Here is a 21,618-nt window from a genome sequence, read left to right as displayed (position 1 = left end):
AACCTGATCCAGCATGGGCTTCCCACAGGGTCACAGCCTCCTTCAGACATCCACCTGCTCCACCGTGGACCTCCATGGGCTGCAGGGGGACAGCCTGCCTCACCATGGTCTTCACCAGGGGCTGCTGGGGAACCTCTGCTCCAGTGCCTGAGGCACCTCCTCCCCCTCCTTCTTCATCCTGGCTGCATTTTCACACAAAATGTGTGCCTAAGGCAATGCAGCCAGCTTCCAAAGTCTGTGCCTACAAACCCATGAAGGAGAGAAGTCCCACCCTAGCTGCAAAACCTCTGTGCTGAATGCTCTTGACCTTGGTGTCTGCAAAGTTGTTTCATATATTCTCACTCCTCTCTTCTCCAGACACCATTGCACAGTTGTTCTTCCCTTTTCTTAAATATGTTATCCCAGAGGCACTACCACTGTCGCTGATGGGCTTGGCCTTGGCCAGCAGCTGGTCCTCCTTGGAGCCGGCTGGCATTGGCTCTATCGGACATAGGGGAAGCTTCTAGCAGCTTCTCACAGAAGCCACCCTGTAGCCCCCCGCTACCAAAACCTTGCCACACAAACCCAGTACAATGCTGAATAAGAAAGGATCTTGCAGCACCTGAATCGTCTAATTGACCTCATCCCCAGTAGTAGTATCAACGGTTTGTCTGCAAGAATTTTCAGATTATATGTTTCTATAGAGGCTATCAACCTTATCAACACTTCCCTTGCTAGCATTCTCCTGACGATACCCAGCTGTGTCTTCTCTCAAATTCCCTGAATGGTTAAGGAAATTAAATTACATCTGGAGACGTTGTTCTTAACTGGTATTCAAGCTTCAGTTTATCCACAACTTTCAAAAGAAAACCAAATACATTCAGTGCAGTTGCGCTCAATACAGCAGCCACAAGTTTAACAGATGAACCCAGAACTAAACAGCCTTTATAATGCAAGTTAATGAGGCCTAAACGAGCTTATGCAAACTTCTAACAAATGGCTTCTTATTCACTAAGTGCATGTAATGCAGTTGCAATTCCTGTATCTTTATCTGGGGAATTTCATGTGTGTCCAGGAAATACTGAAAATAATGCCTACCTGTCAAATATTGCAATGTGATAAATGTGATCCTGAAACAGGAACATTTTCAGAGAACTACATAAATGAGTAAAATGATGGGTTTCACTCTTGATACCAAGTATACCGTATACCAAGTATATGGCTGAAGGGATGCCTTCATGAAATGTCTCCACTTTTAAGGTGGAAAAGTACTTTCTTTGGACTTCAGAATATGGTTATCTAGTCGTCAGTCTTCACCTAGTTACACTGTAAGAGCAAAGTAAGAATACCGCCAGCCAACAGTCACATAGCCATTCTCCCTCAGTAGATCAGTACTCCACGCAGGTGCATCACGTCAGGCACAGAAAGTACTTCTGCAAACCTGCACAATGCACTGAGTTCAGGAACAATACTTGAGTCATCAAGACATGTTTATTTCCATCAGATAGTGCCTCACTTCCTTCTACTTCTAACCTGCTTTCAAGTTAAAGCAGAAATTGAATCAGAATTATAAAACAAAATCCTGCGCTTTTTTTTTTAATATGAGACGTTCACATACATCACACACACACAACTATCGTGATTCACAAGCCCCGATTTACAGATCACATGTCTAGACATCTGTATGAAAGTTACTGGTTGCTTCATGAACAGATAAAAGTGTGCATGCTCATAAGGAAGTTATGTACACATCTTTAAAAATGAGATTCCTGTTACCTTTTCAAGCATCCATAAATTATTGGTTATTTTCATTTAAAAGCTGGTATAATGAAAATTGTTTTCATTAAGTTTGGAAAATTCTAACTCAACTTTGGAGCAACAATAAAACCCCACTACTGTCAAAACTCCCATAAGAAAACATTTTTCATGCAGTCCATGATCACAGATAAGAATTAAAACTCTTACAGAGAAAATAAGAACGGTTTGCCACCATACATCATGCACAACATTTTGTTCTTGAGCCAAAATAAACAACACAGCCTCTTTAGCAAGCCCATGAATATTCTGAAAGGTAAACAAGGAGAATGTTTAAGGCTTTTTTTAAACTCACTTCATTCTGCCTGTAATGTTCTCCTTCTGATAGTCTTATCTGTGAAGTCTGGCTAATAATGGAAAAAAATGTCAACACCCACTGGATTATGCCTTTGCTTGTGGTTTTAGACTGCATTGTACTGTGATTGCCTAATATCTAATACTTATTTTAATGACTCAATAATACTACAAATCTTTTCTGTAAATTCAAAGAAATAAACGTGTCAATCCTTCAGTTTGCCTTTTTTCCCCCTCAGAATTTATAATCACCTGCCTCCAGTCTGATATTACCATTTACTTACTTACCTGTAGGACAAAAATCTATCACCAGAAAGAGGCTGAAACGAAGCCAGCACTCCCGTCCATTTGTAGTCATCTGAACAGTTGCCTGTAAAAACTCATGGCTTTCCCAACTGAGCAAGAAATGGGCAACCCGACTCTTTAGACTGTAATCCTACATTACAACGACTTCTAAAATTTTGTCAGTCATACACAAGAAGCAGCACTAAGAGCAACATCACAGTACTTCATGTCCAAGGCAAGAGACGAACAAAAAATGTTAGCATTCAGAAAATATAGTTCCCAGGTCAGACAACATTTCTGCTGAGTGGCTGCATATATAAACAAACAGCCAGTCTGAACATACATTTGTTATATGTACAACAAATTAGTTCATGAGACTAATTTACCACTTTGTTCAGTAGAATTTAGCTAGCATGCATGACCAGTGACAAGAAAGAAAACATCTGCAGAAACAATATATGATAAATAAGCATACAAAGCTGGGGCAATAAGCCAAATTGAAAGCCAGATCAAGCACCATACCAGCACGTATAAAACAATCTGGTTAACTAAATTGGCCAGATAAGGCAAAATGCCATTACCAGATTGAGATCCAGAGCAAAAAAAAATCCACACGGGATTGCAGAGACAGCTGTTGAAGTCAGGCCTCTCCCGAAAATACCACAAGAAAAAAATATTTTTCAGTATCAGCGAGTTCAACGATAGCAGCTGAGTAACTGAATGCCTACCGGAGGGAGCAACCAACACCTTAATAACCAGTCCCAAAGACGTGGTCTTGCCTCCTTGGCATTCCATGAGCTCCAGATGATCTGCAGACTGAACGGATTTTTGAGTGACCTTACCCCAGGCATAAGACACACTTTGCTTCCAAGGACTTAATACACCACTGGCAATTGCCACCAAAGCTTACAGAAGTAGTAATAAGAACAAAGTGTTTACTTATTTAGTTCTTTTTCTTGATTTTCTAATGCTCTTTATCAGGTGGAAACAAAAAAGAAAGAGGATGGCCTGGGTGGTGATGCTGTCCATGGTGTACAGACAACCAGCAAATGCTGTGAAAATGGCAAAACTGCACACCACCATTCCTCTACACAGAAAGGCTCTACAGTAATTAAGTGTGAATTTAAAACTTAAAAGAATCTGACAAGTTTCATCGTACATAAATACATTTCAAATGCAGCTGAAAAAAGAACACTGCAAACATTGTAAGAACTGAGTGACACTTTTAATACTGCAGCTGGAAAGGATCTTCTGGATAGTGAGTATAACTGACTTTAAACCTCAAGAAAAGAAATCACAAAGCTGATGTCATCTAAATTGCAACCAGCATTTAATCAGCACATTAATGAACACTTCCACCTTATAAACAATAAGTAAAGTACAACAGAACTTCGCTAATTTTCACATCAATTTCCTACAAACTGAATCCTTATGATCAAGAAACCACAGCGGCCTCTTCCAACTTCCCAGCAAGAGATTTATTAACAGTACACAGTAGCGAGACGTCCTATTACCAAGACACTTACCACATACTGTACAGGCCACTTACTATAATACTATGAAGTAATTAATAACACCTGCACACAAAGAAGAGAGCATGTTTGCTTAGTTTCTAAATCAAAAGAATTTAACAAACCAGGGAGATGGGATGAAACCACTTCATTAGCAGAGATTGGAAAATGTTTTAATAACAAAATTCAAAGGCCTGCACACCCAAAAATTTCTCTTGACATCAAAAGGAGCTAAAAAGGTCACATAGTTCACAGGAAAAAAAGTTGACATATGTCAAAAGCTGAATTCTTCTTCTATTTCAGTTCTACCTATTAGCCTCTCAGGAAGTTCTGGAAATGAAATAAACCAGCTTCATCAGTGGGTTTTTTTGAAATTAAGTCTTGCCCTTTTAAACATAGAAAAATATCTGCAGAGATACTGAAAGCAAGAGCCATGCATTAGATCTTTCAGATATCTTCCAGAACACAGACCATGCTCACCAAGATGGTCATTCCTCTTCACCTGTGATTCTCTATTCTGTGCCTAGGAAAAGGCTGTGTTGTCATCTTTATTAAAAATCTGTGTCCTGCATTGGTTCATTTTGAAAAAGGTAAATTAAGGGGAAAGACCCACTAAAAGAAAAGGAAAAAAGAGAAAAAACCCAATTATGTAAAGTTTAGTCATATTTGGACCCTGTAAACTAACAGAAATAATTTTCAGGCATGTGCTGACATCCACACAGATCTTCAGCAAAATGCACGTTTCCCATATGCAAATTCCACATACTCCAAATTCCAATCTGAACATCATATACACTCACCTTTCCTCCTCCTCTTCCTCCTCTAGTTGGAAGAATAGCAAGTATTTTAGTCAAGACATGCCCACAGGATGCGCACATGCGTACACACATGCACCTACACAGCATCAAGAGGTCAGAGACAAGTCTGGTGTGACTGCAGATGGTCAAGAACTCAGGAGAAAGAAGTAATGTCTCATAGGTTTAATTCCGAGTATTTAACAACAAAAGTTTTCAAAGGAAAATCCTAGCTACTTGTTAGCTTCTAGATGTGCCAGCCAAGGATGTTAAAAAAGACTATTCTGGAGTTCTGGTTTGTACTAATTGATCTCAGTCCACCAGGAGACCTTTCTATACCCAGCAGATTAATCTACCTCTAGTCCATCCAGCTGGAGCAGACGGGTGGGTCCGTTGAGCTCAGCTCAGCATCATCTCCCACTTCAGGTAAATCGGATCCTGCAGCACACAAGACCAACTGTGCAGCTCACAAGACCCCCTAAACAAATTGCTTTTTTTTTGATCACACCAGACACTAGCATAATTTTTGTCTTGAATACACCACCATGCCTGGCCCCAGCAGGAAGCTGGACACAAGATCAACAGCATGATACATGGCCATAAGACACATTATATATAACGCCACACATGTTGGGTCTGCAGCAGGTCACCTTCATGGCTGTTCCTCACTGGCAGCTGCTATCAGAGGGTGTCACCCTTCCATATAGCCAGTGGAGAAAAGGACACTCAATGGGCAAAGGTGGAAGGAGAAAAGGTATCATTTTTGCGTTCCTCCTGCTATTCACCTTCACTTCCAGCTTTCCCAATCCAAATCAGCCCTCCATGAGGATACCCTTGCTCCCCTTCCTTCTTGCCTGCCTGCTGCTGGGCACCCCAGCTCCCCACTCTGCAAAGGGAACTCCAGACTGCAGCAGGTCTCACGTCGTGTCAGAAACAGCCAGCCTCTGCCCCTCATACACAGAGGAGGAGAAATCTCTTCAACTAGGTGGTGAAACCTTTCACCAGCTGTCCCAGGACCATATACAGGCAGCACAGTTGTATACAAAAAGAGCCTTATTTTACATCATTTTTCCACTATCTCCAGATCCATATAAGCTAACTATAAACAATATGCTGCAAAATGCTACAGACCTAAGCTTGTTATGACTCTTTTGCATAGCCTTTATTCTGAAGACAGCAGAGTTTTATCTGTGTGAAGAACAGAACTATTGCTAATTTGTCTCTAATAGCAGGCAGTTCTTCTGAATTTTTGTCCTATGGTCCTAGCACTAGAGTTTATATTTTTGAAGGAAAATAAAGACTTCGTTAACTACAAATACCTGAAAAAAAATTCAAGAAGGTAAAATTTTGTGTCTATGGAGCTTTGAAGCACGACTGTTTAGTTCAACAAAGGCACACGCATTTTTTATAATTCTTGTGTGTTATCTATAATTAGTGTTCTGTTTTCCTGCACTTGAATAATGGTACATTCTTAAAGGATCAAGGGGAAAAAGAATGCTTTACGAGAAGCTCCCAGAATTATTCCATGTGGGCTGAAAAATGACTGAGTGGTTAATATCTCTACTGAAACCTTTTCCTTTAGCAGCGCTGTTGTCCTCCTGATAGGTGTCTTGTAAAAAAGCCTGGTTTTATTTCCTGTCTCACAATAATTTAGCAGTAATTTTATGTTAAAAGAGTATTACCGCAGTTTGGGACCTTCATATCCAGCAAGGCTGTCCTCTTGTTGTTGTCATCTATGCAATACAAATCCTGAGTTTCTGTATAAAACTTGGTCTCTTGGAATTTCTTGATCCACATAATTTCACAGGAACACTTGAATGGATTGTCCACCAATATCCTATAGCAAAAAAACCAATTTATTTAGAATGCAGAATGTGTCATGCATATAGAAAAAAATGGGGGCAGGGAGACACCAAGCAGTCAGCTGGGTGAAAATAGGAGTTCAACCCTTTAGTTAAGTATAAGGAATGCAACCTTAGTAACCTCAGTGCAATGCAAGCTGCAAGTGGATAACGGTGTCCGTGCAGAGAATGAAGCTCTCTTTGCACCAAGAACCCAGACTGTCATAGACGGGACAGATCACACAGGGGGCTTGACTGCTATCTCCAGTTCTCTGGTGTAAATCAGGAGCACATGGAGAACTGGGCTTTCCATCAAGCTCTACTTTATTTCATAAGAGTCAAGCAGAGATCAGAATTCTTCTCTTCTACACTTGACTCTCTGCTCAGCTACCTCAGAAAGATCATGCCAGATATGGTTTACTGCTGTGAGGTGGCAAATGCTTTATAGAGTCAAACAGTCATGGATTACAGGCAAGCTGTAACAAACTCTAATCATAAAAAAGGATTTGCCTAACCTTCAAAATCCATCTGCTACAACACTGTAGAAAAACACAGGTTGGAAAAGACCTTTAAGATCATCAAGTCCAACCATCAACCTAACACTCCTATGTCCACCACTAAACCATGTCCCTAAGCGCCTCATCCACATGTCTTTTAAATTACCTCCAGGGATGGTGACTCCACCACCTCCCTGTTCCAATGCCTGACAACCCTATCAGTGAAAAATTTTTTCCTAATATCCAATCTAAACCTCCCCTGGTGCAACTTGAGGCCATTTCCTCTTGTCCTATCACTTCTCACTGGGGAGAAGAGACCAACACCCACCTCTCTGCAACCTCCTTTCAGGTAGTTGTAGAGAGCGATAAGGTCTCCCCTCAGCCTCCTCTTCTCCAGGCTGAACAACCCCAGTTCCCTCAGCCGCTCCTCAGAAGACTTGTGCTCCAGACCCCTCACCAGCCTCGTCGCACTTCTCTGGACACACTCCAGGACCTCAATGTCCTTCTTGTAGTGAGGGGCCCAAAACGGAACACAGGATTCGAGGTGCGGCCTCACCAGCGCCGAGTACAGGGGCACGATCACCTCCCTGCTCCTGCTGGCCACACTATTTCTGATACAGGCCAGGATGCCATTGGCCTTCTTGGCCACCTGGGCACACTGCTGCCTCATATTCAGCCGGCTGTTGGTCAACACCCCCAGGTCCTTTTCTGCAGGGCAGCTTTCCAGCCACTCGTCCCCAAGCCCGTAGCGTTGCCTGGGGGAGTTGTGACCCAAGTGCAGGACCCGGCACTTGGCCTTGTTGAACCTCGTACAATTGGCCTGGGCCCATCGATCCAGCCTGTCCAGATCCCTCTGCAGAGCCTTCCGACCCTCCAGCAGATCAACACTCCCGCCCAACTTGGTGTCATCTGCAAACTTGCTGAGGGAGCACTCGATCCCCTCGTCCAGATCATTGATAAAGATATTAAACAAAACTGGCCCCAATACTGAGCCCTGGGAAACACCACTTGTGACGGGCCGCCAACCAGATTTGACTCCATTCACCACAACCCTTTGGGCCCAGCCACCCAACCATTTTTTTACACAGCAAAGAGTGCGCCCATCCAAGCCATGAGCAGCCAGTTTCTCCAGTAGAATGCTGTGGGAAACGGTGTCAAAGGCTCTCACAGTAAAACCCTAGGTAATGTCATGAAGAAACACTAACTGAAAAAATGGCCCTGAAACAGAAATGTATCATCTAGCTATATGGTATGCTGCATGGAATTTAAACCACAGATTAAAAAACTTATCAAATTCTAGTTTTAAAATTTAATAATGCTACAGAACAATTTAATGCAATAAAGCCCAAGTAAAATATGAACAGAAACATCCCAATATCTATGTAAGAAGAGACTCAGTGTTATTTTTTATCCTACAGGCATAGATGAGATTCAATAAAGCATGTGCATGTGACTGTTTAAGACATCTCATTACAAGAACAATTGTTCATAACAAAATTTCATGGGTATTTTTGATGTACAGAAACAAAATTCAAATTGCTCACAGAATCTATCCTCATTAATGCCTCCTGAGGACATGAAGTGTGCAAATCGTGAAAAACTCTGCTTATCAGAGATGTAACCTGTTCCCCCAAAAGCCATCTGCAGTCTTTGAGAAACAACAGCTGCAGGGATCATTCTCACAAGTCTCTGAAGGAGCAATTTATATTCACAGAAGTCATCTGCTGGACTTCAACACCACCACAGCATGGACAATTGCTTGTGCACGACAGAGCATGAACATTAGGATCACTTGGGTCAAAACCTACAACATGCATTTTCAAAAGAGCATGATTTAATTCCCATCTTCTGTGTCATCATACAACTTCCCTGTAAAAGAGAAATATCCCTCGACCAGTGGATGAGCAGTCCTTTTCTTCCACTGTTTTATTTCGTGTTAAACCCACAAAGGGAGTCAGGCATATCATAGGCAGAATGCTGGATAGAGGCATGATGGCCCTCCAAATACACTTGTGTGAAAGAAAGAATCTGACCTAGTAAAAGCAAATTACCTGTCTTTATCTTGCTTGGTGTATTTTAGAGCTGCAGCTACAGTTTGTTCTAAAAGAAGAAGCCTTTCAAAGCAGCATCTTCTACTCTACAATACCTGGTGAACATCTCCTACTTCATCCTATCCTGAACTTTTCATCCCTTTATGTTTGGATTTACAAGAGTGCTAACAACAGGACACTTGTGTGTCAGAGCAAACTCCTCAGAAGCTATTTATGACATCACTCTCCTCTTGCATTCCCCTTCCAACACTCTTTTTTCTCTCCTCTTTCTGACTTTCCACCTATGTATTAGCCACCTATCAACAGAACTGTTCAACTGATACTAATTTTATCACTGTTTTTCCTCCCCTCAAGCTCTGCTTTTTTGCCCCCACTTTCTCTCCCTCACTTCCCCCATGTCTGTTTGTCTCACTTCATCACAATCTCTGTTTGCGTAACTTGTTCTTCTGTCCCTACACTCCAACTCTTTCCCAAGCCCACAACAGTCTACCTCATTTTGTATCCTTTCTCTCTCTTTCAACTTGTCCCCCATCACACATTGCCTCCATACCTCAAATACTACTCAGTTTAACCTTCGCACCATCCATTTTTCCCATGTCTGACTCACTCCCAGTACCATTCCCCTGCTTCTACTACCATGACATTGAATGGCCATTGTTTAACTCTGGTATTAACAACACAAATATCTTCACTCCTAATTCACATCAGGCAGTTGTTGTGCCTCTAAGTACTACTTCCCTGCCTCATTAAACTTCATTTCCATAATTCCCATTACATATTTGTAACATTTGATTCTCTCACTCTGTGTCAAATAATTTTTTACTTCTGCCCAGGAGCAAACCAGCTTCTTCAGAAAGACCAACAACATTGACATTGCTCGCCTTCAAAATATTTGTAAGCACTCACTCCACCCACAACCTAAAAGAAGCTGTTCACCCGAAATGGAGAGATACAAGAGTGGCTTGATTTGTGCTTTGGAATAAACCTGTTACTAGCAGCAGCCAAATTCCAAGAAACTGGGAGCACACTGTATCTTCAAAATTGCAGTAATCTCCTTTTTTGCATGCTTCCTAAGCTAGTGCATACGCACTCTTACATTTCTGCGACCTGGGGAGAGGGGCAAAAATTAATCCATTTCTCCAATAACTGCTTAGAAAAATTAGGAGAAGCCCAAGCTTGACACTTTGCACTCGTCTGAGTCCTGTATCTATTTTTTTGAGGTCATGACAACTACAAAATATAGAACCTCAAGTACATACTAAAAATGGCTTTTCAGCAGGGACTAGATACAGCATATGAAAAAACAGGGACTTCAGAACCAACAGATGTATGCAGGACATACAGCAATGGGAGTGCTCTGTAACTAGCTAGTCTTTCCATCAGCGTGTTCGGTGACCGCCAAGTCATGAAAGAAAGTTCCAGTGAGCAATGTTCCCCGGGCTGTAAAGAAAGTGATTATACCACCTTAGTTATCAGCAAAACATACCTAAGAGGCATAACCTCTTTTTGTGGCACTGGGATTTGCTCATTTCATTTCTCACACACTGAAGTTCACCAGAAGAGGTCAAGGATTGCAAGGCTGGTGTTGCAATTCTTGGACTGGCATTTTGGACAACTTCTGACTCTGCTCTGAGCTCCGGGAGAGCAATCTCCCTCTCCTCTGCAGCCTCAGCCCTTCCAATTCTCATGCAGGCTCTCTGCAGTCCCACATATTAGCAAAGAATACACAAGATGACCAAAATTTTGGAATGTATACCAAGACAGAAATTCTGCTTGATGGAACAGAGGATAAATACGTAATACTGAAACAATCAATAAATATATGTTTACCAGTGCTTCATTACCAAATGATTATATAAAGCACAATGCAACTCAAAGAATTTGAGAAAATAAAAATATTCTTCAACAGCCAACCATAAGCATAGCAGCTGTGGGGCCAATATAAGAATATGAGAGAGAGGCTTCATTTGAAGATCTATAGAAGGCTGTATTTTCATTAGCTCAAATATTTAATACAAACACCAGTAGTTTTGTGTGAAGTAATCTCACAAAAAAAATACTTTAAAGCTGAAGGAAAGAGGTTATTTTGACCTCTACATTGTTTTAAAAGATACACTTGATCTTCTTGAAGCCATGGAATGAAAATCTCTCTGTATTTAAGTGTCCATCCAGCATTGCTGCTTTCTTTGGATCATAATTTCATTCTATCATTGATGGACCTCTACCTTCAAGAGAACAAACTTCAAAGTCTTGTTCTTCTATGCCAGACAAAAATAAACTTTATTTTAAGAAATGACAACTTACAGATCAGACAAACCCAGATGGCGAAAAGGCTTCTTGGACAAACTTGAGAGCTTGTTTCTGGATAAATTGCTGTGGGAAAAGAGGAAGGGTGCATTAATTAAAACTGCTTCTTCTTACACTGAAAATACAGTTTGCGTCTCTTAAAAAAAATTAAGAACTCAAACCAGCTCTAAAAAGCCCTTATTCCTTTGACTTCAGTTGTAAAGAAATGGTGCTCAGCCTTGTTTTATGGTTTGATGGGTTTCAAGGGTTTGAATCCAGGCTTCCTCTAAAGTCAAATACATTCAAAATCAAACTCATCAGGGGTCAATATTTTCACTTTTAGCACTTCTGTTCATTGCAGAAAAGCAGCAGATTTAATTGTGTTTCAAAAGTGTTTTGTAAAGTCTGGGTGTTAATTACATGCTCAATTTATTCATGAGTGAAATGGGCGTATCCCTTTCTTTGATGCTGCACCAAACTCTGTACTCATATAAGCCCTCCTCACATGCTAGCACACATGCACATCAGAGCCTTTTAGTTATTCTTTTCAAATTGCATGTACAATATGCACCCACATGGAAGATCAAAAGGAGAACTGTAAAATGCCTATATTGGGCTTTTTTATGTCAATTAAGCGTTTAGAGTTTCCAGTGGTAATTAAGTGAAAGGTCCTCTCCCATTATGCAGAGCAAAGAAATGTTCATCCGAATCAGAAATACTCCTCCCCTCCCAGGCTTACAAAATTGCTTTCTCTACTCCAAAGCAAAATAATGCTGTTTTTCCACAGTCTTATCAGTCCACCAATTAAAGATAGTGTGAGCAGTAAACTGTGTAACTGCCAGCAATACAGTGCAAATCAGTGTCATGAGCCAAAATACCACAAGTTTTATGTGGTATTATAAAGGCGCCATAGGGGCTCCACAGTTAAAGCTGCATTGCATTTAAAACCAGGGATTAAATCTCTTTTTGTTTCCCCTGACTAAGGAACATAGTGTTTACTTCCCAACCTTTCAGTCATTGATCTCTGAGTACAAGATAATTTTCAGAGAAATTACAAATTGGATCTTCTACAAACATTCAGAACAGAATCCTTAAGAGATTTTATTTACTCTATTTCCCCACTGATCCCTTCTGACAAACAACAGCCTGAAGTTTACAAATTGACTAGTCCTAATGTGTGAGAACAAAACAGATGAGCTACTATTTCATTGGTCAGGTGAACTGGACTGCCTTATGGCAGATGCTGGTGGAGACGTCTCATGGACCCTGATCAGATATATCAAGATTAAAGTACAATTTGCACATAGGACAGAAGTAGAATCAAGTAGAAACTGCCACTATGATTTTTTCCCTAATATGTATAAGCCATACGTGGGAGGTTGAAAGAAAGAAGTTGAATCCTCATATGGACTTGAGCTTTTTTCTCCAGCACTGAGGCAATGTGAAGCACATCAAACCCCACCCCTCCATGGGCAACTCTTCACTGGCCATGCAGGACAATGCCTCCAGTTCTGACACTGCCAAGCAGCACATGCAGATGCCCCTGTGGTATTACCAAATGAGGCATGCACCTGCTTCTCTTACCTGTGCAGCAACTAAATCCTACCTTTCCCAACAGACAACCAGATATACAGTGGGCTTCACCTGCAGACAGGTGCCCCTGCCACTCACTACTCCAGTGGGAGCCAACATACTCCAGGTCGTGTGACAATCAAGTTTGACTCCTGATTTCCACACAGCAGAGAACCCTGCTCTTCCAGATCAGGAGGACTCTCTAACCACCAGATAATGGGTTCCTCAGGGAAATCTCTGTCCAGCTGAAGCCATTTCATTTCGTGTGATCTTCCCTGGCACCCTAATGGGAGGACCAGGCTCAAGCTCTGATTCCAGACCAAGGCAAATCAAAGGAGATTTGAAACCCTCTATAACCAACACCTTCTAAATACTAAAGTATCACAGTACAAATCTGAATATGGGCCACAAACATCTTACATAAGAGCCCCACCCATCCTCTGAGATAGTATTTCTCTCTTTTAAGAAAATAACACCTTAAAAAATAACATTTTGAGTATCTTAAAAACATAAAGACTGACTCTGGGAGGGGGGTGCTGCTAGTAACCCAGCATGGACATAACAGCCCACCTACTACACAGGCAGGACTGAAGTCCCATCTTTCCTAAAGATTTCCTCCTGGCTGCTTACATGTTTTGTTGCTCAACTTACTCATGGTCATCTAACTCATCCCACCTCTTCGTGAGGTGTTGAGCTGCCTGCTTCAGAGCTACGAAGTGTGAGAATTAGGTGCCATAGATGTATCTTCTTGTCATTTAGCCTCAGGCCAGTCATTGCTTTTGGAGGATTATTGCAAACCTTTAGGCAGAAGAATAGCCCTTACTTGTTTAGATTCATGAGCCAGACTTATTGTCCAAATGTCACAGGTATGTTGCTTTCTGAACACTTTGTGCAGGTATCAATGACTCCATGTAAGCCAGTGAAAAAATGGTACTGATAATTTAAGTAAAACTATCACAGAATGAAGAGTCATTATCTTGTTTTTAACAACTCCAGTTTTGGAAAACCAAAAGTACCTTGATAGCTTTAATTGTCTTTTCAGATTTTTACCAGTTGTGCTTGATACACACCAGGAAAAGGAAGTAAGAACAGTAATAAAAGTAATAAAAAAATCCTGTGCCTATATTCTTGATCATGGGTTGAAACATCTAGTGCTTCCAAGACTGTAGTCTTTTCTCCCATGTAATTTAGCGCTTAAAGGTTTTTCAAGTTGGTAAGTCATTCAACAGAATTTTTTCAGACCATTGTTACAGTTTTATCACGTTGAACAATACTTCAAGAGTAACTTTAATGTTATATACATTTTTCATAAACTGAACACTTTATATTGATTATACAGATGCCTGCTGCATCTTAAGTGAAAAAAATCACTACCAGGCTTATTATGGAGCAGTTAAGGATCACAATTCCACTTCCATGCAAAGAGAATATAAATTAGTTCTCCAATTCAACTACACACAAAAAGATCATGGTGAGCAGCCCAAAGAAGATCCATCTGGTGTTCTAAAGCCTTCTTTTCTTTAAAAAAAAAAAAAAAAAGTCTGGAGTACAGACCCTGGCTCCAAAACTATACGACCCAAATTCAGTCAAAAGCATGCCCATGTTTTACATACAAATATCAAGCTCACTTTAAACTTGATAGCCCTAATTCAGCTAAAGGCAAACCTGTGGCAATGTGAGGAGTGCAAAAGCAAGCCTGAGAAGCTGCATAAATATTCACACAGCTAGCAACACAAGCACAGCTCTATTGCCTATAGCACTCCTGGACAGGGGAGGCAAGAAGGAAGGAACAGATCTAAGGAGAACTGGGGGGATGAGGTGAAGAAATGGCCATTTTGCTACACTCAGTCTCCCTCCGCAGGCAACTGCCTGCTCTACCTATGGCTGGAGCCAGCCCTGTGTGCAATCAAGGGAAAATCCGCAGCAAGGTCTCAAATGGTTTCATTTGGCTGCCTTACCTAAACCCAAAGACTGTAGAGATACAAACACATCTTAATACCTAGAGCTGTATATACACTACACTCCCAAATTTATGATTCAGCAATGCAATTATACACAGCCTAGCACATAACAATAGCTATTTTTTAACATTTTTGGAAATATGCACTTGCTGTGAAATGTATTTTTATGTTTAAAGGTACTGACAGTACACCATGCACATGTATTACACAGGTCCACTAAAATTACTGTGAACAGTAGATAAGCTTATAAATTACAGCACTACTAAACTAGGACTGTTTAAGGGCTTGTTAAATGCACCCGTTGACTAATTTGAGTCTAAGGTCAATGAGAATACCAGAATTAGATGAGCAAGGCTATTCATTACATTTAAGTAATACCTATAAGAGCGTTTATTTTCCTGTTTATGTTATCACTCAAATCTCTCCATCATACATAACTCTAGAAAGATATCTGGGCTACAGAAGTTTGGCCAAGAAAATAAGGTAATGACAAAAAAGGGCTTGAGGAAATGTGTGTTAATAAGTTCCTTATAATCTGATATTCTTATATGATTCATAAAATAAATACTACATTGATATAATAAAGCTCCTTAACTACATCGAAAGATTCTTCATAGAAGAAAAAGAAAACTGAAATAGTATCACTAGCAAAATTAAAGCTTATACAGTTACATCAGTTTTCAGAAAAGTGTTTGGAGTTTTTGTTTTCTTTATGGCATAGTAACAATATTTGTTGTTTCAAAATAAAATGCAAGACTTCTCAAAGACCTGTACTCGGATGTTACTCTTGCAAAGTGAAATTATTTCAGCTCCTAATAGTTTTCACTGTCCCAACCACAACAGGGACCGCACTTCATTCCCAGTGCAGTCACCAGGAGTATCATTGCTGATGACAACAAGCAGTGATTCACTGGGGCTTTCAGAAACATTTTAGTGTGCATCAAGACTTCCCAGAGAAAACAAATGCATTTTTTGCAAGGGTAACAGATCAGCCTGGGCAAAAAAATGTTTCCATACTTACTGCTTTGTCACGCGCATGTAGAGCAGGTGGTGCCACTTAATATTTTCCATCTTATCTGGGCTTATCCTGTGCCTCCTAACATTACTAAATCCCCACCAAAAGAAAACACAGTACGAGACTGGATAAGCTCCTGGTTCACAACACAAAATATTCTGGATCAGGATTCCACGTACATCAACCGAACAGATGTCAGCCAGCCTGATTTGTTTCTAACAAGCAGCTTCATGAATGTATTGGGTTTGCGTGGCAGCGCTTTGGTAGCAGGGGGGGCTACAGGGGTGGCTTCTGCGAGAAGCTGCTAGAAGCTTCTCCTATGTCTGATAGAGCCAATGCCAGCCGGCTCCAAGACAGATCTGCCACTGGCTAAGGCTGAGCTAATCAGCAACAGTGGTAGCGCCTCTGTGATAACATATTTAAGAAGGGGGGAAAAACCGGGAAGCGGCAGCCGGAGAAGAGAGGAGTGAGAATATGTGAGAGAAACAACTCTGCAGACACCAAGGTCAGGGAAGAAGGAGGGGGAGGAGAGGCTCCAGGCGCCGGAGCAGAGATTCCCCTGCAGCCCGTGGAGAAGACCATGGTGAGGCAGGCTGTGCCCCTGCAGCCCATGGAGGTCCACGGTGGAGCAGATATCCACCTGCAGCCTGTGGAGGACCCCACGCTGGAGCAGGTGGATGCCTGAAGGAGGCTGTGGTCCTGTGGGAAGCCCATGCTGGAGCAGGCTCCTGGCAGGACCTGTGGAGCTGTGGAGAGAGGAGCCCACGCTGGAGCAGGTTTGCTGGCAGGACTTGCGATCCCGCGGGGGACCCACATTGGAGCAGTCTGTTCCTGAAGGACTGCACCCCGTGGAACGGACCCATGCTGGAGCAGTTCGTGAAGAACTGCAGCCCGTGGGAAGAACCCACGTTGGAGAAGTTCGTGGAGAACTGTCTCCTGTGGGAGGGACCCCACGCTGGAGCAGGGGAAGAGTGTGAGGAGGAAGGAGCGGCAGAAACAACGTGTGATGAACAGACCGCAACCCCCATTCCCCGTCCCCCTGCGCCACTCGGGGGGGGAAGAGGTTCGGGAGTGAAGTTGAGCCCAGGAAGAAGGGAGGGGTGGGGGGAAGGTGTTGTTTTTTTAAGATTTGGTTTTACTTCTCATTATCCTACTCTGATTTTGATTGGTAATAAATTAAACTAATTTCCCCAGGTTGAGTCTGTTTTGCCCATGATGGTAATTGGTGAGTGATCTCCCTATCTCCTTATCTCGACCTACGAGCCTTTTCCTTATATTTTCTCTCTCCTGTCCAGCTGAGGAAGGGGGGTGAGTGAGCAGCTGTGTGGTGATTAGTCCAGCTGGGCTTAAACCATGACAATGAAGTACAGATCTAGTAAAGCCTGTTTACCAACAGATACGTATTCCACGTTTGACTGTGTGCTCCAGCTGAAGTTCCTCCTGTGGCTGAAGTATTTTAGACATTTTTGTCCCCATGGATCCTGCAGTGCCTAGCAGGTCATATATGCACAATGATACCTTCCCCTTAAGTGGGAACTCTCCCTGTTCTGTCGAATGGTGAGTTTTCAGAAAACCTGTGTAAGTTTTGGTTAGAAGCACCCACTGGGGACAGAGGCACTTTGTGAACCCCATGCATGAACCCCATTTCCCTACGGAAAAAGGCAAAAAAGCCTATCAAGAGGATCCCACCAATTGTCCCAAGTCACCTTTTGCAGTGTCTACTTGCCCATACAGCTGGGAAGGTCTTCCAAACATCTGTTTACCTTGCTCCAAATTAAATGCATTATTTCTCACTCTGTACTTGTGGTCATGGAGAGAACTGATTGCTCTCCTCACCATAATTGCTCTTCTTTTAAGGATAAGTAGATGTATGTTCCCCTTCAGTATTCTCTTTATTGGACTGAACATACTCAGCCTCTGAGTCTCCTTCAATTATTTGCTTTACAAGCTCCTTATAGCTCTGTTGCTCCTCTCTGTAATATCTTTCAAGATGGGTAGATTCAATGTCCTAATCTATATACAGTATTCCAATAGATGTCTTCCCAGCAGCTAAAGTAATGGGGAAAAGATGTAAAACTCTAACACAAAATTCCTTTTGATCCCAGCCCAAATTTGCTTTGTTCTGCCACATTACGCTGAGATTCTGTCCCAGCAAAGCCACTAAATCTTTCTCTGCAAATGTGCCTCTCAGCCACTAAGTTCTTTCTGCGCATTTCCACAGCCAGTGCATATGCACTTGGCTTTACAGAGTTTCATCTTTTACAAACATAATTCTCCGAGCAATTGTTACACAGGTAAACACACGAATTCACTCTCGAAGATACTTCCCTTATATCGTCAACTGATTACAATAAAAGCTGTTTACTTTATTAATGACTATATGAGGTAAAATGTAAGCCTTATAGGCTGACCGATTCACACTCCTCCAGTGACTTCCACATTAAGGACGGCAGTTACTGTTTAGGCAGATACAGACATTCACATCTACTTCCTTACGTGAATTAATTGCCATTCTTTGGAAAACAGAGGTGCAGAAAGTGATTCCATTTCATTAGCAAAGCAATCAACCCTGTCCTCAGTTCAGCAGTTCTTCCGTATTACACGGAAGTATCTTACAAGCCTGAGGCTTGGCCTTATGTCTTCCCGATCTCATTAGGACTTTAACAAAAGCAAGGGGTTAAGTGCTAAATATATCTAATGAAGATGGATGGACTGAAACACACACTTGAATCCTTGGCTAAAACAGGGTACTTCTGAGGAACTGAACCCCTCACATGATCTCAAGGTTTTGTGGGACTAGATCCACAGTTTTCCATGTAACTAGCAAAGCGAGCTACTCCATGTCTGTCCCACCAAAAGGCACTACAGTCTTCCAGGGACATGTACTTACACTAAAAAGAAACAGAGTCTTTCATTTTAGCTGATTATTTTTCTCTGTACTTTTATAAAGAACTTAGATCTAAATCTGAAGTGTAAATAATCTAGAAAAACACAGTCAAAATGCTGCACAGGCACCAACTCTGCTTCCTGAAGTTCATGAACCACAGATCACATTTGGGTATGAAAGTAATCTCCTTCTTATATTCTGCTTTGGGTGCATTAGTTCAGATCTTAAGTGAGCTTCCAAAGCGAATCTTCTGATCATTCCCACTTTCAGGACCTAAGTTCACAGTCACGCCACAGTCTCTGGGCACGCACGCTAGTCAAATTACATTAGACGTACCCCATACACGCACCTACTTCACTGCAGCAGCTAAAACATGTTCAGGCCATCTAATCAGATTAGAGCTAGTCAAACCCATGTCGCTGAGTGTGATACATAGTGCGTACATTATACCCTTGGCACCAACTCACTCAGCTGAGAGAGGCACTCTTTGCGACACACTACTTAGCACAAAAGACAGAGCCAGAGTCCATTGTCAGAGACAGGATAATGAACTGGACAGACTTTTCACTATCCCACATTACGTTCTTAGGATCTGCCAGTTTCTTACCGTACAGATCTTATTTAGGGTCAATTAATGACAGAAGACCATTGTAAGTCTGTCTTGTAAAAACATTTTATAGGAAGGAAATGGTAAAAGAAAGAAAGAAAGAAATTAACAATTAGATAAAGTAACATGAGTTGGGCACTTTTGACTCAGAAGGCAGACACTATCCTTACTCACATGTATTGTAGGTTGACATTTTTCACAAATGCCTGACGGGACACAAATCTTAAGCCTGAATCCACCACGGTCCTGTGAAAATACATAAAACTGTTAGAATATTTCATTCAAAATATAATGGAAAGCATAATGATAACAATGATTAAAGTAAGAGTGCGGATGAAATCTCAACAAGGCTGAACCACAAGTTCTACAACTGTCCTCTATAACACACAAAGTTAGGCCTAGACTCTGATGAGGTCTGTATGCTTCTATAAAAGAAATAAAGAAAAAATAGCTTTATAAAATATGCATCCCATATACTCACAGATTTTTAAGTCCAACATAAAATCCAACTTCATTGTCATTGATACTTTCTAATTTTCGCTGGTTTGCGATGTAACTGTTGAAAAAGCATGACAGAAAAAAGTATGAAAGTGGATCCTTCCATGGCTTTGACTGTTCAGAGATCAAGCACTGACGTCTGAAAGTCAGCAGTGACTGCTGACCTATTGCAAGTAATACTAAGATCTAGTTAGAGCATCTGCAGAGCGAAAGTGCTCCTTAAAATCTTCCCCATCATTTAAATGGTACTTTGTGGGACAGGGCTGGAGGAGAAACAGTTGAGTTTTACAGAGGTGAAATGAAGCCTTGTTCATCAAGGAAGCAAGTCACCTTGAAGGCACAGTAAATAAAACTGCATTACAGTGTCACCATTTTCCAGGACACACTTCCCTACCTCATGGATTTCACAACAGCAAAAGGGCCAACTTTAATGGTGGCAGCAGTTACCCCCACTCACACTGAGGGGGGACTGGACTGCCCTAGTCTTTTCTCTCATGTTGTTAACTTAATCACTTGTTAAACTGATTTTCTCCCTGCAACAAAGTAGTTTCAGTTCTATTTACAAAGTGTGGCAGTAACAAAACTGGGGAAAGGGAGGCTGTACTTCATGTTGTGATATACACAAGCAGTAACTAAAAGAAGAGAAACTGTCACAGTAGACCAAAGCACTAAGTCCACTCACATATTATGAATATCTTCCTGAACCCCAAAAGGATGTGTGCATGCAAGCCAGTCCTTTGTATTATCAACATGTGAGATCTATGAATAACCAGTGACATCCCACAGACTGGAAATTAAAATGTTTTACAGATAATGCATGGGATTATATATAATCTGTTACCTCTTCTGCAGCAAGAAAAAAAGTTTCACAGTGCAAATCATGCAGTCTAAGAAGAAGAAATCAGTGGGAACTGCAATTCAACTGACTTTATGGGTAGAAAAGTAAGCCTGATGTAAGAGGTGCCTTGACAAAGAGTCCATGCATTTTAAAAGATAACCTCAGTCCCAGAAAAACTTAAACAGAGATTGACTTGTATTTGCATGAGCATCCAGAATGAATCAAAGCTGCAGGTTTTCCTAAAAAGAAGGAGTCTTTCTTTGCTAGAATAAAACTTGTCTTCATTTTAAGCATTTTTTTTTATTTAAAGGGAATTCTGGTGAATTGGAAAGAAAGTGTATTGCTTCCCCAAAGGCAACTCATCTACCTCAACTGGTGTGTTTTTGTTAGAGAAATTCACTGTGTGCCCACATCCTAAGAGAAGCTTGAGAATCCTGAAAGTTGGGTTGGGCTCTCCTCCAAAGCTGCAAAGCTCACTTGGTCTATGCTCTTGCCAAGTACCAGGGAAAGCAAAAAGCTTCCCCTAATGGGATTCACTGTCCCTTAGGAAGAAGAAGGGCAGTAAAAAGACAATGCATGATGCTAGACAAAACACATTACTACAGCATCATATGACACTGACTGCTCTGCAGGACTTCTTAGGATAAGATTAATACAGTGTACCCGTTACAAGGTAATAGAGTCCTTCGTATTTTGTGTTTCCTTCCTTGGATTTTTTAAGGCAATCTGATTTACCCTCTTGGGGTTTATTAATCTATCTTTTTGTTTGTTGGTTGGTAAATTTACATATTTTGCCAAGTAAAAGCAATGAAGTAGTTTATGAAAGACTATCAGCCTTTCCACCTGAGAGTCCTGCAAGTGAATGATCATACTTCCTCTAACCTGCC

At 41.4% G+C, this 21,618-nt stretch overlaps 1 protein-coding gene across 2 annotated transcripts in view; it reads right to left on the bottom strand.

Annotated features, from left to right (window-relative positions):
• The window catches only part of NTRK2 (neurotrophic receptor tyrosine kinase 2), a 202,804-nt gene that overhangs the window by 165,497 nt on the left and 15,689 nt on the right, over window positions 1–21,618 (bottom strand). For both annotated transcript variants that reach the window (XM_059833218.1, XM_059833217.1), the window contains exons 2-5: window positions 19,877–19,951; window positions 19,570–19,641; window positions 11,372–11,440; window positions 6,361–6,515 (exon numbers count right to left, since the gene is read on the bottom strand). In XM_059833218.1, the coding sequence (XP_059689201.1) occupies window positions 6,361–6,515; window positions 11,372–11,440; window positions 19,570–19,641; window positions 19,877–19,951 (371 nt within the window). The remainder of the gene's footprint in view (window positions 1–6,360; window positions 6,516–11,371; window positions 11,441–19,569; window positions 19,642–19,876; window positions 19,952–21,618) is intronic.

The sequence above is a fragment of the Gavia stellata genome, chromosome Z (assembly GCF_030936135.1).
Source record: "Gavia stellata isolate bGavSte3 chromosome Z, bGavSte3.hap2, whole genome shotgun sequence".
NCBI classification, from domain to species: domain Eukaryota; kingdom Metazoa; phylum Chordata; class Aves; order Gaviiformes; family Gaviidae; genus Gavia; species Gavia stellata.
Note: the sequence above shows the minus strand (reverse complement) of the source record. Positions and strands in the feature narration are given on the sequence as shown.